The sequence below is a fragment of the Zosterops lateralis genome, assembly GCF_965231275.1.
Source record: "Zosterops lateralis genome assembly, chromosome: 2".
Classification (NCBI taxonomy): Eukaryota; Metazoa; Chordata; class Aves; order Passeriformes; family Zosteropidae; genus Zosterops; species Zosterops lateralis.
In genome coordinates, this window is record NC_139763.1 from 82587037 (window position 1) to 82603591 (window position 16555).

The 16555-nt window shown below is 46.2% G+C and overlaps 1 protein-coding gene across 1 annotated transcript; it reads left to right on the forward strand.

The window, feature by feature from the left end:
- Window positions 1-503: 503 nt before the first annotated feature.
- FZD4 (frizzled class receptor 4) lies at window positions 504-4602 on the forward strand. Its single transcript, XM_083855727.1, has 2 exons — window positions 504-776; window positions 1780-4602. The coding sequence occupies exons 1-2, from the start codon at window positions 519-521 to the stop codon at window positions 3106-3108; spliced, it is 1587 nt and encodes a 528-aa protein (XP_083711853.1). The 5' UTR covers window positions 504-518; the 3' UTR covers window positions 3109-4602.
- The last annotated feature ends 11953 nt before the right edge of the window (window positions 4603-16555 follow it).

Here is a 16555-nt window from a genome sequence, read left to right on the forward strand (position 1 = left end):
TAGTGACGGTGTCTCCCAGGGGCGCTGGCACAGAAGGGGGACCTGCTGTGGGGAGAGGAGACACGGACAGCAACCCCCGGGATTTCTGAGGGATGAAGGACGGGGGTGCGGGTAGTGGGTCCCCAAGGAGAAGGGGCCCTGCGAGGAGCGGTGGGATGCAGTGGGACGCAGAGGGTGGAAGCGCGCTGCTCGGGGTTGGGGTGAGGGTCGGGGCTCCCCCGGCAGCGGGTCGGGAGGGAACCCCCAGTGCCCGAGGGGATCTCCCGGAGCCGGGCGAGGCGCAGGTAGGGGCCGGTGCCGCGCCCTGCCCGGCGCTGCTCGGGGCGCGCTCCCGCGGCGGGGGCGGTGGCGCCGGGAGGGCCGGGCCGGGCGGGAGGCGCGTCCCTCCCTCCCCTGGGCCGATTCTCGGCGAGGCAGTTTAATAGCGGGGCCGCCCCCGGCCCGCCCCGTTGGAGCCGGCCCGTGCGGCACGGCGCGGCCGGTCCGGGGCCGGGGCCGGGGCCGGGGCCGGTGCGGGCATGGCGGGGGGCGGCGGGGGGCGGCTGCTGGCCCTGCTGCTGGCCCCGCTGCTGGCCGGGCTGCTCGGCGGGGCGCGGGGCTTCGGCGACGAGGAGGAGCGGCGCTGCGACGCCATCCGCATCGCCATGTGCCAGAACCTGGGCTACAATGTCACCAAGATGCCCAACCTGGTGGGGCACGAGCTGCAGGCGGACGCGGAGCTGCAGCTCACCACCTTCACCCCCCTCATCCAGTACGGCTGCTCCAGCCAGCTCCAGGTGCGTCGGGGCCCCGGGGGGACCTGCCTGCGGGGCGGGGAGGGGACGAGGCACAGCTGTCCCCCGGCACCCCGTCCCCATCCTCATCCTCATCCTCATCCCCTCGGCTCAGTGCTAAACCCGCCCCAAAGTCGCGCCGCTTCGCAGCGTCGCTCCCGGCGGGCTGGGGAGGGAGAGAGCGCTGCTCCCGCTGGGCGGAGGTGCCCTGTCCCAGCAGTGTCCCAACAGTGTCCCGGCCGTGTCCCGGAGTTTTCCCGGCCGTGCCCCGGGTGCTGCGCCCGATCCCATGCAGGACGAGCGGAGCTGGCCAAAGTTTGTTTCCCAGGCGAATGGCAGGATCCCCGTCCTCCCCACGGGCATGGATTTCCTCAAACAAAACCCAGCTTGTTTCTCGGGGCAGAGTTCCCCAGTCAGCACGCAATTCCTCTCACGGTGTCGCGTCGCAGAATTACTATTATTCAAAAGACTACAATGTTTCATCACCGTTGTAAATGCGTACGTGAACTTATTGTAAAAGGAGAACATTTTTCTAAGAGGATCGTGAACCAGAGCATTTCAATAAATGCTTTTTTTCCCCTCCTGTTTGTTTGTGAGCTGAAATATCGAGGCAATGCTCGGAACAAATATATGTATTTATTTAAACCCCTTTAATTTGGTTTTCTGCTTTCTTAAATTGTACCCTTGAGGTTTAAATCTGGCCGGGTCCCACTTCCTTCATTGGAACTGATGGGCTAAATTTACATGGAGCTAATCTAGGGAGTAAAATGTTCAGGCTTTGGCTCCGGACCACATTTGAACTGAAAGAAGACAACATTGTTATTTTTTTTTTCTCTTTTGTTTTTATTGTTCTTGGTTTATTTGTTTTATGCTGCTTCCTGTTTTTTTTTTTTAAGGCAAAGGACCAAATATTACTTCTAAAAAGCAAAAAAGGAGAAAACTTGTTATATTGCAACCTGTTTCATTTTCCCCTGACACACTTGTGATTTCTGTTTCTCTCTTCCAGTTCTTCCTGTGTTCGGTTTATGTGCCCATGTGCACAGAGAAGATTAACATCCCCATAGGTCCCTGTGGAGGCATGTGCCTCTCTGTCAAAAGAAGATGTGAACCTGTTTTAAAAGAATTTGGGTTTGTCTGGCCAGACAGCCTAAACTGCAGCAAATTCCCACCCCAGAATGATCACAACCACATGTGCATGGAGGGCCCAGGAGACGAGGAGGTTCCCCTTCACAGCAAGACCTCCTTGCAGCCTGGGGAGGAGTGCCACGGCATGGGATCTAACTCAGATCAGTACATTTGGGTGAAGAGAAGCCTGAGCTGTGTCCTCAAGTGTGGCTACGATGCTGGTCTGTACAGCAGGTCAGCTAAGGAATTCACAGATATCTGGATGGCCATATGGGCCAGCCTTTGCTTCATCTCGACTGCCTTCACAGTCCTGACCTTCCTGATTGATTCATCCAGATTTTCCTACCCGGAGCGGCCAATCATATTTTTGAGCATGTGCTACAATATTTATAGCATTGCTTATATTGTGAGGCTAACTGTAGGCCGGGAAAGGATATCCTGTGATTTTGAAGAGGCAGCAGAACCTGTTCTTATCCAAGAAGGTCTTAAGAACACAGGATGTGCGATAATTTTCTTGCTGATGTACTTTTTCGGGATGGCTAGCTCCATCTGGTGGGTTATTCTGACACTGACGTGGTTTCTGGCTGCGGGACTCAAGTGGGGCCATGAAGCAATCGAAATGCACAGCTCCTATTTCCACATTGCAGCCTGGGCCATCCCGGCAGTGAAGACCATCGTTATTTTGATTATGAGACTTGTAGATGCAGACGAGCTCACCGGCCTCTGCTATGTTGGGAACCAGAACCTGGATGCGCTGACAGGCTTTGTTGTGGCCCCGCTTTTTACCTACTTGGTCATTGGGACTTTATTCATTGCAGCGGGACTCGTGGCCTTATTTAAAATCAGGTCCAATCTCCAAAAAGATGGAACTAAAACCGACAAACTGGAAAGACTGATGGTCAAAATTGGGGTCTTTTCAGTGCTGTACACTGTCCCAGCAACGTGTGTCATCGCCTGTTATTTCTATGAGATCTCCAACTGGGCCATTTTCCGCTATTCGGCAGACGATTCCAATATGGCAGTGGAGATGCTCAAAATTTTCATGTCCCTTCTGGTGGGTATTACGTCAGGTATGTGGATCTGGTCAGCCAAAACTCTGCACACGTGGCAGAAGTGCTCCAACAGACTGGTGAACTCAGGGAAAGTGAAACGGGAGAAGAGAACAGACGGTTGGGTGAAACCTGGGAAAGGGAATGAGACTGTGGTATGAGGAAAGGACAGCATCCCGCTGGTCTGACTGCTCTCCTGTGAAGGACTGATCCTGTGTAAGCATTGCTGTGTAAATGTTGGGAGTAGAGTAAGAGGATGGTTATACAACCTGTCTCTGGGGATGGGAGAAAAAAAAAAAGCCTTAAAGAATAAACAGCAAAGAGGTCATGCTGCAGATACAATAGCCATAAACCATGCTGCCCAAAATAGGAGAGCCCAGGGAGGCTTTAAAAGCTGTGAAATACCCAAACATGTTATCTTCCTTTTTTTTTTTTTTTTTTTTTTTTTTTTTTTTTTTTTTTTTTAAAGCAGGATGCAATTACTGAAGGCTTGAAGTCTTTAGAAATGGAGGTGCTGTAGCCCATAGCTGTGGGATGATGTTTTCCTTTCATCATCTTACAGCGGATGGAGGAAGGGCGGTCCAGAGCCAAATTCTGGGCTTAATTAGGGTCCAGTTACCAAGTTACCAGAAGATGGGAGCGCCCAGGACCTCAGTCAGATGTCTTCTATCTGAGTTCAGCATTGAGAAGGAAACACTTGATGAGGATTCTGTCTTCATGGGGGAATTCTGGTATTCCAATACACTGTACAGTTCAGTCAGGGATCATGTCCTGAAACAAATAGCAAATGGATTTTCCATTTGTGATGAATAGGATTTAGTGAGGTATTCGTGAGGATGACTTTTCAGTCATCTAATGGCCTAATAATAATTTTGACTCATTCTTTTTGCCATTTATAACCTGGTCTGAATGGAGAATTCATTCTGCCTTGTGGGAATTTCAACCTCCCTGTGTTTCTTCCCACCTCAGCTGTTCTGTGGTTCTATCAATATTTATAAAATCTAAAAGCTTTACTCAAGGTCATCCTCAGAAGTAGAGGAATCAGCTCAAATTGGGAAACTGTATATGGTCTTCCACATCTATTATTAGTATCCCTCTGCCTCCATTCTGCCCCTTCAGGTGCTCCTGCTATTTCTAGCAGACCACTTTATTTTGCTGCATTTATTAGCTTTTTAAAAAGTCTTAACTATATAGTGTTCCTTCCTCCAGGAAAGAGAAAAATTAGCTGAAGGTACCCTCAAACAATGCCATGTTTCTCCAAGCAAACTTACTTGTCTCTCTCTGGAGACTCATTGCATGGAGCAATTAAGTCTTAATGTATGTCATTCATTGTGATAGTATCTCCTCTGTAGACGCCAGTCTGTGGAGATGGAAAATGTTAAGTTCCTTGGCAACCTCGTGTTCACACAGATCAGTTGTATAATTATGTGTGTCAGTTGCAATTAAAAGAACATTCTCAGCCCATGACATTGCAGTACAGCTGACTGCCTCACAACGATGCTTCATTTGCTCACTGACAGCTATGGAGACTTTTTTTTAATGTATATTTACACACAGAGTGTGAGCAGGCATTCAGTCCTCAGGAGCGACAAAGACCTTTCCAGTTTTTGGAAAGGGATCCAAGGAATCCAACTTCTTGGTCAATAATGTTGTTTTGAAGAAACCATTGCATTTTCTTATTCTTTTATTTGAGGAGGCACCAGCTTGTGCTTGTTGGGAACTGAATGTAGTGGCAGGGGCTTGTAAGAAAGGTGATGCAAATACTGATATCCTAGAAGCACTTAAGAGCACTGTTATGATGCTCTATCCCTTTGAAACGCATTTGGTTTTATCTATGTGCCCCAAGCTTTTGCTTCCTTTGTTTGTGTGGAACCTGATCAGCTGCATAGCATCCCCCTGGTGCCCCAACTCCCATGATCTTCCAGGGCAGCTGAGAGCAGATGCTGCTTTATTAAAGTACTTGCTTTCCACACAGGTGCCCATGTGCTTCCCAAACCACTGCTCACTCCAGCTCTGGAAGTGAACACTAATCCGTCCCAGAAGCATGTATTGTTTCAATGTCAGTGTCGAAACATGTGCTAGAGAACATTTTTTTTTTCTTTTACAAACAAAATCCAGACCCCAAACAAACCCTAATGGCAGTCTTTGCGGTTGGGCTCCCTCTCCAGCAGAACAAGTGACAACTTGACACATTCTGCTCAAGACACACAAGCACTGTCTTGGCCAACACCACATTCCAGCTGGGCCTTTTCACCCTCTCCATAAAGTCTCTCGCTGTTAGTGTTGTGTTTGGATCTGGTTACTCCTTTGTGAACAAGGAGTTTTGCAAGTGTGAGATCTTCAGATGGCTGAGCTCCTCCATCATGCAGTCTTTCTGCTGGCGCAGTGAGGAATGTAAAGTCAGCGGCTGTATGTTGGCTTTCAGGGAGTGAGGAGGATGTAGTATGACCCTTTTTTGTAACCTAGTATTTGGCTGTGCCAAGGTGTCATGTTCACTCATGGTGTGCTTCACTCTGAAACACTTTGGATACTCTCCTGGCCAATAAGACCCGTGTTTGAGGAGACTGATTCAATAAATGGCATTTTAAACCTTGTTATGTACACAGAAGTGAGTGGTAAATAGTGCCTTTTTATCAAATCTTTGCATCTCTGCCTGTGACCCTGTGAACTGTTGACAGAGGGATGTCCCTGGTGATGCGAGACACAGTGAGCTGGATGAGGATGGCACTGCATAGCCCTAGGAGGGACCTGGATGCATATTCCATTAAAGCATGTGTGGGATTCAAATGCTATGAGAAAGAGGTGGACTGGGGGGAGGCAAGGCACCAGCTGCTGTTCCTGAAGAGACATCATTCCCCAGCAGCTGGGGGAACACTGTACTGACCCAAAGTGCAATTAGTGGTTGCACCAATTAAACCATTCCATTGGTGTACTCACCCATATGCATTTACCTGGCTCCATGTCAGGGCAGTGTAAGTGGGAAGACACAGCAGACAGCCTAAAAACTGGCACTTGAGAAGAGTGGGTATCAGCAACTCTTAAGTTCTCTCGTTTCAACATTGTTACGAGCTTAAAGCCAAAACCGGTGTGACTAATCCTGTCTCGGAAGTGCAGTTGCTGTGGTTATACAACCAGAGACTTTGCAGGCGTTTCCTTCAATTGCGCAGTCCCTGCTCCCATCTCCCCCCTCAGTGTGTGCTCTTGGCACTGCAGGTTTCAGAAGAGTCTGCCAGAGAGGTACAAGCTTAGCTCTTACATTAAACAGACAAGTTAGCTCCTTTCTCTGAATTTTAAGGAAATAGACACTGATTATTTTGGGGTGTACAGAAAATATATCTACTTCAATGTATGTACTGTAAATTTCTAATTTATCACTGTAAAAAAACCAAAACAACTTTGCTATTTAATTTTTATATCAAAATAAAACTTTAACCTCTGTGGATAACTAAAAATTTTCTGGCAGCCTTCACATTTTTTGTGAGTTTGTTTCTTAAATAGGCTTCAGCATTGTTGGAAGTGCTTTTTTTCCTCTGAAGGAAGAAGGACTGAAATGCTCATGCTGTGGTGAAAGGATGCTTTAAATGGGTTAATCCAGTATGGTTTGGATCCAATAACTGAGAACAAGACTGTTGGGCAACAGTGAAAGTATGTTCATGTTTCTGCACATGGGGTGGACAGAAACCCTTTCAAAGACAGCACACAGGCCCTGGGTGCTGCCTGAGGCTGCAGCTGGAGCTTCGTTGTTGTTGGGAGCATGTCCTCAAATCCCAGCTGGAAGGCAATACAGAAACACAGCCCACTGCTGCTCTAGCACTGCTGTGATGTGGCTCCTGAGAAGAGCAGCACCTCCTGTAAGGCTCTTTCAGGTGTTATGGAATATGTACATCCAAAGCATGAGTGTTCAGATCCAGAGCATGTGGTGGAGGAGGGCACCAGTCACCACCGGTCTGTTCAGTGTGTGGGAACTACTAGTGGATTTTGGAAGGGGAAAATCCTAATCTTGGTAACCTGCTTGAAATTAGTTCATTCCTATAGGTGATTTCAGTGATTTCAACCCTTCAGAGGAGAGATTCAATTGAATACTTACATTTTCTAGTCTAGCAATGGTTTTCTAAAACTAAAGCTTATTAATGCTCTGCTTTTCATTCCTGTTTGTCATTTCTGTTCACAGTTGTGACATATGGGAACAGCAAGGAGTTGCATTTTGTGTGCATCCCTCACCAGTTTCTTTTGACACGATAGAATAGTATGCAATATTAATTATTTAAACCCACCTAATTGTCTCCATCATGAAACAATCTGTGTGTGAGATTATTTAATTAGCAGAATGTTATTCTAATAAGGACCTAAATCAGACTAGAGTGGATAATAGTGAGGGTGTGTTGTAGAAAAGAGTAGCAACTATCACCTATGTATCTGTAGCTAATCAAATTTTGAAGAGCAGCATCTAAAACTGGTAATTATGAGTGATTTGCTCATGCCTTTGGCAGCTCATCATTGTAATGTTCTCAGGCTGGTGATTAATGCAATCTCTCAAACTTATCCTAATGAGTCTTTAATAAAGCTACTGTTAACTGTAACAAACATAAGAGAGCTTCTTGAGGAAGGAGCAGGATCTCCCTCTTGTTCATACCTCCTGAAAACCTCAGGTGTGGCATTTAAGAAGGTGTTGGCTACTCCAGGTCTCTTTCATGGGATGCTTGCCTTCACACAGATCCCTTACATCAAGTGTTTCAGACCATCACCTATGAAGTGATGCTCTGATTGCTGGGGTGGCTCTGAATGGTGAGCAAGCTCCCCAGGCCATGAAGATGACAAATCCACTCAGGTTTGCCTGTTGAGGGAAGTATGCAGTGTTCACAAAAAATTAGCCTTTATGACAACTTTTTGTGGTTGTTCTGATATTTAGGCTTGGGGTTTTTTACTTGGTTGGTTTTGTGTTTGTTTTTTTTTTTGTTTGTTTGTTTGTTTGGGGTTTTTTTTGTTTGGTTGGTTTTTTGTTTGGTTGGTTTTTGATTTGGTTGGTTTGGGGGTGTTTTTTTTTTGTTTGTTTGTTTGTTTTTGGTTTTTTGGCTTTTTGTTTGTTTGTTTTTTGTTTGTTTTTTTTTTTAATTGTCTTTAAAGAAAACAAATGTTGGGGAGTTTGTCGAGAAGGAGGCCAGAGTTTTGCTGCCAGCAATCAGGAGCAGCCTAAGCTCCAGCAATGTGAAAATATGGTATCACCAAGTCCCTGCCTTCAGTGGTGGTTTCCATCACACCTCCTCCATCCTCAGCCACTCGTTCCCATAATGGTGCCACATTTCAGCTCTTCCTTCACTTTGCCAGTAGAACTACTTGTGGTATGGTGCAGGCATCATCTTGCACAGCTGCTTCCCAAGCTGTCTTGCACCATCTTCCTCATCAGGCCAGACCTGTGTCTACCTGTGAGGCTGTAGGAATGGGAGAGAGCAAAGTGACAAATGCCTGACTGCTTCCAGCTTCCCCAGCCTCAACTAAAATAGCAAAGCCTTCAGTAGGGCTGTTGCTATCTCCCTAATTCTTTAACTGGGATGACTGAGTCCAGATGTGAACTGCTCACCTATAGATGCACTCACCATTATGCAGCCCCATCGCAGCTGTGTTGCTGGTGCTCCACAGTGCCCTTTTCAGCATGCTTGGACTAATTGGCTCATAATATAGGCCAGGAGTTTGCAGCCTCTTTCTCAATCTAGGATGGCTTAACTGGACTGCTGAACTCTGGTGTAACCTCTGTTACACCAGAGTTTGGGAGTCCAGTTAAGAGCAAAGTATCTCTGTGTGTTTGCAAAGCCAGCACCGGCTGCAACAAAAATGAGGCAGAGCATGGTCCCAGCTGGAGCAGGGTCCTGCCATCCTGCTGCCCCTTATTGAGAGGAATGGGTGAGAGGACGGGTGCAAGTCAGACAGCTCTCAGCTGATGCTGAGCTGGTGCAATAGATCCCATATCACTCTATTTCCTGCAGCTGGGAAATTATTTCTGACCAGAGGTCCTGCACATCCTGGCAGACTCCAGCTGTTGTAACAGCTTTGTGTTGTTAGCAACCAGATGTTTTGTTTTATGCTCTGGGAACAGCCTACCAAACAGTCACCACAGGGCTGGAAGAGCACAAAGGTGGCTTAGAGGGGAGCAGCAGCAAATGAGGGCTCACACGCTAAGGTATCACCAAGAAACTGTTGTTTTCTTTTCCTAGTTTTTTTCAGGGAGCAGGGACATCCTGTATGCCAGATGTTAGGTACAACACCAGAGAAAACAGGGTAAATGCCAAAGACAAATATGATTGCACCAGAAAGTTTATTGTAATTTGTAACTTTGATTTTGTTGTTTTGTTTCCTTCCAGAAGAGAAAGTGCTTATTAATTAGATCCACTTGGAGTGCTCAGAAAATGGATGCTTTATTTAAATATTGTCCATTTTAAAATCAAAGGTTTAAAACTTTAAAGATAACCAAAACAAAACAAAAACCCCAAACAATTACCCATGGTTTGTCAATACACTGGCAATATAAATATCTTAATCTTATATTTCCATCAGCATTTAGCTAGTTTCCTGTCTGGTTTTTTCATTTCCTGAGCTTACTCTGAGGAAGGGAATAACATCCGTCTTGCAAAATAGATGCAAATCATTCAGTAGACTGCTTCTGCTTCTACAATATTAAATTTTAAAATATTACTATGCAAAGAAACAGCCTGACAGAAAATGTTTTAATGGATGAAGTGTTTTCTTCCAAAGCTGCTCAGAGGCACTTTCACTCAAGTACTTGGTAAGGGATGATAAGCAGAGTGCCATGGAAAACAGAAATTTGGTTTTTTCAGGGATTTTTCTTGCATTCGAAGCTCTTCTGCCTTGCAGCAAGGAATGGCTGACATCTAGTGGCGGCTGCACCCTGGCCCCAGCTGCTCGAAGCCTCTCCCAGCCGTGCCTTCCACTCGTGTCAAAAAGCAGGGCAGGTACCTCAGCTGCTGATGGTGAAGGCTTTGTCCAGCAGTTTGCAGCCTCTGGGCTATACATTATGGTTTGTACCAAGTGCATCAGCTAAGAAAATCACAACCTCACCCACTGTTTAATAAATTGAAAGATGTTAGGTTAGATATTAGGAAGAATTTCTTTATTGTGGTGGGTGGTGGGGCTCTGCAGCAAGTTTTCCAAAGGAGTTGTGGCTGCCCTATCCCTAGAAGTGTAAAAGGTCAAGCAAGATGGGTCTTGGAGCAACCTGGTCTAGTGGAAGGTGTCCCTGCCCATGGCAGGAGGAGTGTAGCTAGATGGTCTTTGAGGTCCTTTCCAACTCAAACCATTCAATGTTTCTATGATTCTATTAATCTCTCCTCGTTCAACCCTGGGCTCAAGGCTGACACGATTACAGGAGGGTTGATAACAGTGCTCATGGAGAAAAAAGCCAGACCTGGTAAAGTAACATGGCAAAAGGGGCAATAGGACGTTGTCCCCTGCTGTGGTGAGGAAAGCTGCTCTTGGCAGAAACCAGCAGCACATATAGTCCAAAAAGTTTATTTGGAAGACTTAACACAATCTCTTCCTTGGCGCCACACTAGTTATGTTTATAAGAAGAGGACCTGGGGGACCACAGCAGAAAAGAAAGCCTCCAGCCTGGGCTGACAGCCTTGCTTCTTTCTGCTGCCATTTGGCAGTGGTGGGAACGGCTGTCAGCCCCAGGAAGAATGCATAAAGCATTTGCAGAGTCACGCACCAGAGACCCACAATACAGCTGTACATCTTGAAAGGAGGGGTGCAGGAGAGGCCTAGAGTTGGGGAAGAGGCTTCTCAGAGCAGGAGGGAATATATATATATGTATATATATAAAACACCGAAAAAATCAGCTGAAGAGGCCCCAGCGTATGAAAGTTATGACAAAAAATAATACCATTCCACTCACAAAACAATCATGTTGCTACAGCTGTGGCCTGAGCAGAGCCAAAAGAAATGAGGAGCCATCCATACCTCCCCAGAGAATGCTTTAATAACCAAAGCAGGGAAAGGGGCAGACCTTATTCTGAGACACCAGTAATTCACCCTGTCAATGTCAGCAATGCCGGCCATCAGTTTGTCATGGGATGAGCTGGTTTTCACTTTTGCGAGCTCTCCAAGTCCCTCCCTCTAGAGAGCAGGGTCTGCTTCTGCCAGAGCCCTGCCACCTTCGGGATGCAGCAGGACACTGCACAGGGCCTCATCCCTTCTTCCCCCTCTTCTCAGAATATCAGGTGCTTTTTACTTATTTTGGCTGTGAAAAGTTAAGTCTGAGAGACACAGCCACCAGTCCAGTCCTCCTCTTTTGGGTGGCCTTTCCAGTAGCTGCTCTCCGCAGCCCCATGACTCCCTCCCTCAGCCTGGGCTCCCATCAGGAGTTTGCAGTCTTCTACTGAGCTACTGTGAGTAGCTACTGGGATGGACCCAGCCATGGCAAACTAAGAGAGACAGCTGGATTCAGCAGCTGCCATGGCTGTTGGGACATGAGTGTAAGACAAGAGGAAGTGACCTTAAACTGCACCTGTGGAGGTTTAGATTGTATATTAGGAAATAATTATTCAATTCTTCATTGTCAAGTCCTGGAAGAAGCTTCCCAGGGTAGTAGTGGAGCCACCATCCCTGGAGGTGTTTAAATGATGTGTAGAAGAACTTAACTAACCTCCAGGGGACAGAAAGACTAAGAAGTCTGAGAATCTGTTGGTCCAAAGAGGCACACAGAGTAGGGTAAGCAGTAGAAGAATCTCCATGTGAATAGATTCACAGCAAAAATGAAACCTGGCACTTTGCATCCCTATTGCACCTCTTTGCTCCTCACCTCACACCTAAGGAAGGAATGAGAGTTGTTCCACAAGAGGAGGTGAAGAATTGGCCTTATTTAAAAAAGAGTGCTGCAAAGTGCTTTCTCCATCTAGCTTCTCTAGTTCCTCTGTGAAACTGCACACAAATTTGACTAAGAGTGTTTTTTAACTGAAGCAGACACGTACAAAGACAGTCTTTAGAATCTCCTTTCTCAAGGATTGGAAAGCAAAGTGGGCCTGAGCCTTGTAGGGCAGAGGAAGGAGGAAGACAGCAGAGGGAAGAAAGAAGAACAGCATAGAAGGGGAGCCCCACTGCCCAAGAGTGTGGGCAGATGTCTGTCCCAGGCCAGCCATGGCTGCTCAGTGCTCCCACAGGGCTGCCAGAAAAGGGGCAGCACATGACATCCCCAGGGTGTGGGGTATTTAAGCTAATCTGGGAACCTCGGCACAAAGCAGATGGGGCTGCACCCAGGGCTTGGCAGAGCTGAAGGGTCAGTAGCTGCCAGCAGAGCAAAAAACCAAGAGCAAAAGTCTTTTAGTGAATGCAGCCATTTGCCAAGTGAGTGTCTGTGCACAGCTGATCAGAGAATCATGAAATCCTTTGGATTAGAAGAGACCCTTAAGATCATCAACTCCAACTATAAGCCTAACACCCTTTATCCATTTTTTAAATGGTTTAATGTTCTAATATGTTCTCACATTAACAAGAACACTTAAAACTGCTCTTTGAACAGGGTAAAATTAGCATTGCATCTTAATCTGATACTGATGTAGAGGTATTGCCAATTTCAAGCCTCTATCTCAGGCTCCTCTTTGATATTTTACCTAAAAATCTTCTGAGAGTGAGGGGAAGTGGTTTTGGTTGTGACTAGAATGTATAAATTAAATTCTCTGAGGGCTACCTTGGTTCTAGGAGTTCTATCTGCAATTCAGTAGGACTCTGTGAATCCAGATTTCTATAATTATCAGTTGTGATGGAAAGGAAGAATCCCATTCTGTGTACACTTTGTAAAAAAAGGAGAGGAAAGAGAGGAGAGAGAGAAAGAGAGAGAGAGAGAGAGAAAGTGAGAAAGAGTGAGAAAGAAAGAAAGAAAAAGATATAGCAAGCAAGCAAGCAAGCTAGTTCCTAGTTCTCAGGAACAACAATTAATGCTGAAAACATTAGAAGGGGCATTTCCACAGCATAAGTGTGTGGCAACACCATGCAAATCCTATTTCTTCTTGAAATGGGAACATATGAGGACAGAAATATTAATTTCTGAAATTTCACCTAAATACTCCAACTGGATTGGTGGTTTTTTTAAATTATTTTACATGATGTAAATATAGGTTGAACTGGATCAACTATCTTTACAACTTTGCTGAACAACTTTACTACATCAGCAGGGAAAAAACAGATTTCCCTTCAATTTGTCTTCAAAATCTTCTGATTTTATCTTTTGATTCGAAGTATTTCAACTTAGATTTTGTAGCAATAAATACAATTTGATTGATTAGTCCCAAAATATTGACTCTGAAATGGAGTGTTTGCTCAGTGATCAGTTTCAGAGCACTCTGAAATCATGGAGGGGGGCAGGGCGTGTTTACTCACTTGATGGATGCCAGACTGGCGAGCAGGAGGAAGGCCTCAATAAATCATTTCTGACATTAACCTTGCAGAAACAAATTCCCAAGAGTATTCATGTTAGTTCTGCTGCCGGTGCTTGTGCAAACACTGCTGGACAGAATTCACATCGCTATCTTTCTGTGACTACTTTTGCAAACAAAAGTTCCTCATTGGCATTCCAAACAAAGTCAGTGGAACAGGCAAGGATGAAGGAAAATGCACTTTGTTTATTGAAACAACAGTTAGTGTGTCACTGGAAATATGCATAAAATATTCATAACAGATTTTGGAGTTGAGAAAAAAATAAAAGAAAGCATGCACTGGACTAAACAATGAAACATCACTTTTTAAAAGTGCAAATAAGCAGAATGTTTCAGATATCTAGATCTGTACTTTTTGTATGTGTTATTTTTAGTGTTAATTTTATATATGCAACGGAATTTTCTTTGCATTTGTGTTTTTGCAAGGTGATTATAAGGTTAAGATAGTACAGGGCAGACCTTCTTGGTCTATCATGAGAAATAGTTGGAAATGGAAAGCTCTGTTTCTGGGGACAGGCACAGTAAGTTGGTAAGTAGCAAGTGCAGGGTACATATGTATGTGTGTGTATACATATATATGTCTGTATGTATATTTGTGGTTTTAATTTAAAGTTCTCCTAATGATAATCTTGTGCAGAATTGCAGAATCCTCTTCAAAGACGCCAAACCTCTAACTGCAAAAGCTTTGTGTAACCTCATTCTGCAGGGATAGGGACCTGCTTGCTTTTGTGCCAGCAGGAACTGTGTCTGAGCAACACTTCCTAGGTCTGCCAGCACACAGGGATGCCACACCACCACCACAAACAAATGGCTGAGACCTGATACCCCACCAATGTCCCACCAGTGCCAGAGCTGGACTTTTAATGCTGTTCCTAAAGAGAATATCTTTTCCAACAAGGAGGCCTGAAAACTCATTTTTAGATCCTGAAGACCAGCAGAATGCTTCCCAGGCTTTGGATGTTCTAGAGATTGTTCTGGTTTGGGTTGAATTAGGGGAAACCCTCCAAGGAATCCCCTAATAACAAAACCTCTACCACCCCTCCCCCCAACCCTGGGTTTGGGAAGGAATCTCTTGAACACAAAGTGGAAAAAACCGGTTTATTAACAAATGAATAAACACCCCCCGACACAAGGGAAAAAAAAAGAACAGAAAAAGCTCAGGTTACTGTGAGGGGAGGGGCGCGCAGCGTCTTTTACAAGCCCCGGCGATCTTCCTCGGACTCCTCCAGCCAGATCAGCTCCGGGTGCCGGTCCTAAATCTTAAAGGGGGGGGGGGGGGGGGAGGAGAAGAGGGAAAGGAAAAAAAACAAACAGAGCACAGAGGCGGCAGAAAGAAAGGAAGAAAAAACAAAAGAACGAAAGGGCAAGAAACTAGCAGAAAAAATTTGCGATACAGCGAGCGACTAGAAGCGACTAGAAGCAGGGAAGCCAAAAGCCAAAGTGGAGCCAGCCAGCAGGCCAGTGCCCGCCCCCCCTAAAGGGGACGGAACACCTCTCTTAGACATAACAAGGGTGTCCACGATATGGGATTATGGGATAGAGAGCACTCTCAACCCAGGACATTCCACCCCTTATCCCATATCGTGGACACACAATAAAAAACTCCCATCTCACTTACTCAGACCCTTGACACTTACACATTTCCATTCATCTTACTTGCTCAAACCTTTGACACTTACACGTTTCCTTCTGTTTCACCCCACATTCAGATCTCCCTGAGGTACACATCGTGTTGTTCCATCTTTCTGCATTATCCACCACGTATAACCTGGTCCTTGAGCAGAGACAATTCCACGGATGGGTTTGTCTGTACTCGAGGAAGGGTTGATCCATACTGTCTTTCCCAACAAACCTCTAACATGGGCCACTGGAGCTTTATCTCCATCTACTATATTAAGGAGCTGGGACTGAGCAGGACCCGCTCGGTTGGTAGAACCTCGGGTGTTAACTAGCCAGGTGGCCTTCGCTAAATGCTGTTCCCAGTTTTTTAAGGACCCCCCACCCAATGCTTTCAGGGTGGTTTTTAACAACCCATTGTACCTCTCCACTTTACCTGCAGCTGGTGCATGGTAGGGGATATGGTACACCCATTCAATGCCATGTTCCCTCGCCCAGGTTTTAATAAGATTATTTTTAAAATGAGTCCCGTTGTCTGACTCAATTCTCTCGGGAGTACCGTGCCTCCAAAGGACCTGCTTTTCAAGGCCCAGAATAGTATTGCGGGCTGTAGCATGAGACACAGGGTAGGTTTCCAACCATCCCGTGGTGGCTTCTACCATGGTCAGCACATGGCGCTTGCCTTGGCGGGTTTGAGGCAGTGTGATGTAATCAATCTGCCAGGCCTCCCCATACTTGTACTTAGACCACCGCCCTCCATACCAGAGGGGCTTCATCCGCTTGGCTTGTTTAATGGCAGCGCACGTCTCACAGTCATGGATAACCTGAGAAATGCTGTCCATGGTTTTTTCCACTTTCTTTGACTCGGGTTTCCCGGCCAACGCACCAAAATATGTTCTGGTTTGGGTTGAATTAGGGGAAACCCTCCAAGGAATCCCCTAATAACAAAACCTCTACCACCCCTCCCCCCAACCCTGGGTTTGGGAAGGAATCTCTTGAACACAAAGTGGAAAAAAACGGTTTATTAACAAATGAATAAACACCCCCCGACACAAGGGAAAAAAAAAGAACAGAAAAAGCTCAGGTTACTGTGAGGGGAGGGGCGCGCAGCGTCTTTTACAAGCCCCGGCGATCCTCCTCGGACTCCTCCAGCCAGATCAGCTCCGGGTGCCGGTCCTAAATCTTAAAGGGGGGGGGGGGGGGGGGGGGAGGAGAAGAGGAAAAGGAAAAAAACAAACAGAGCACAGAGGCGGCAGAAAGAAAGGAAGAAAAAACAAAAGAACGAAAGGGCAAGAAACTAGCAGAAAAAATTTGCGATACAGCGAGCGACTAGAAGCGACTAGAAGCAGGGAAGCCAAAAGCCAAAGTGGAGCCAGCCAGCAGGCCAGTGCCCGCCCCCCCTAAAGGGGACGGAACACCTCTCTTAGACATAACAAGGGTGTCCACGATATGGGATTATGGGATAGAGAGCACTCTCAACCCAGGACAGAGATCCACCATGGAGCTCAGCCATTCCTATTCTCCACTTCTTTTGTTGAGAAAAAATAGG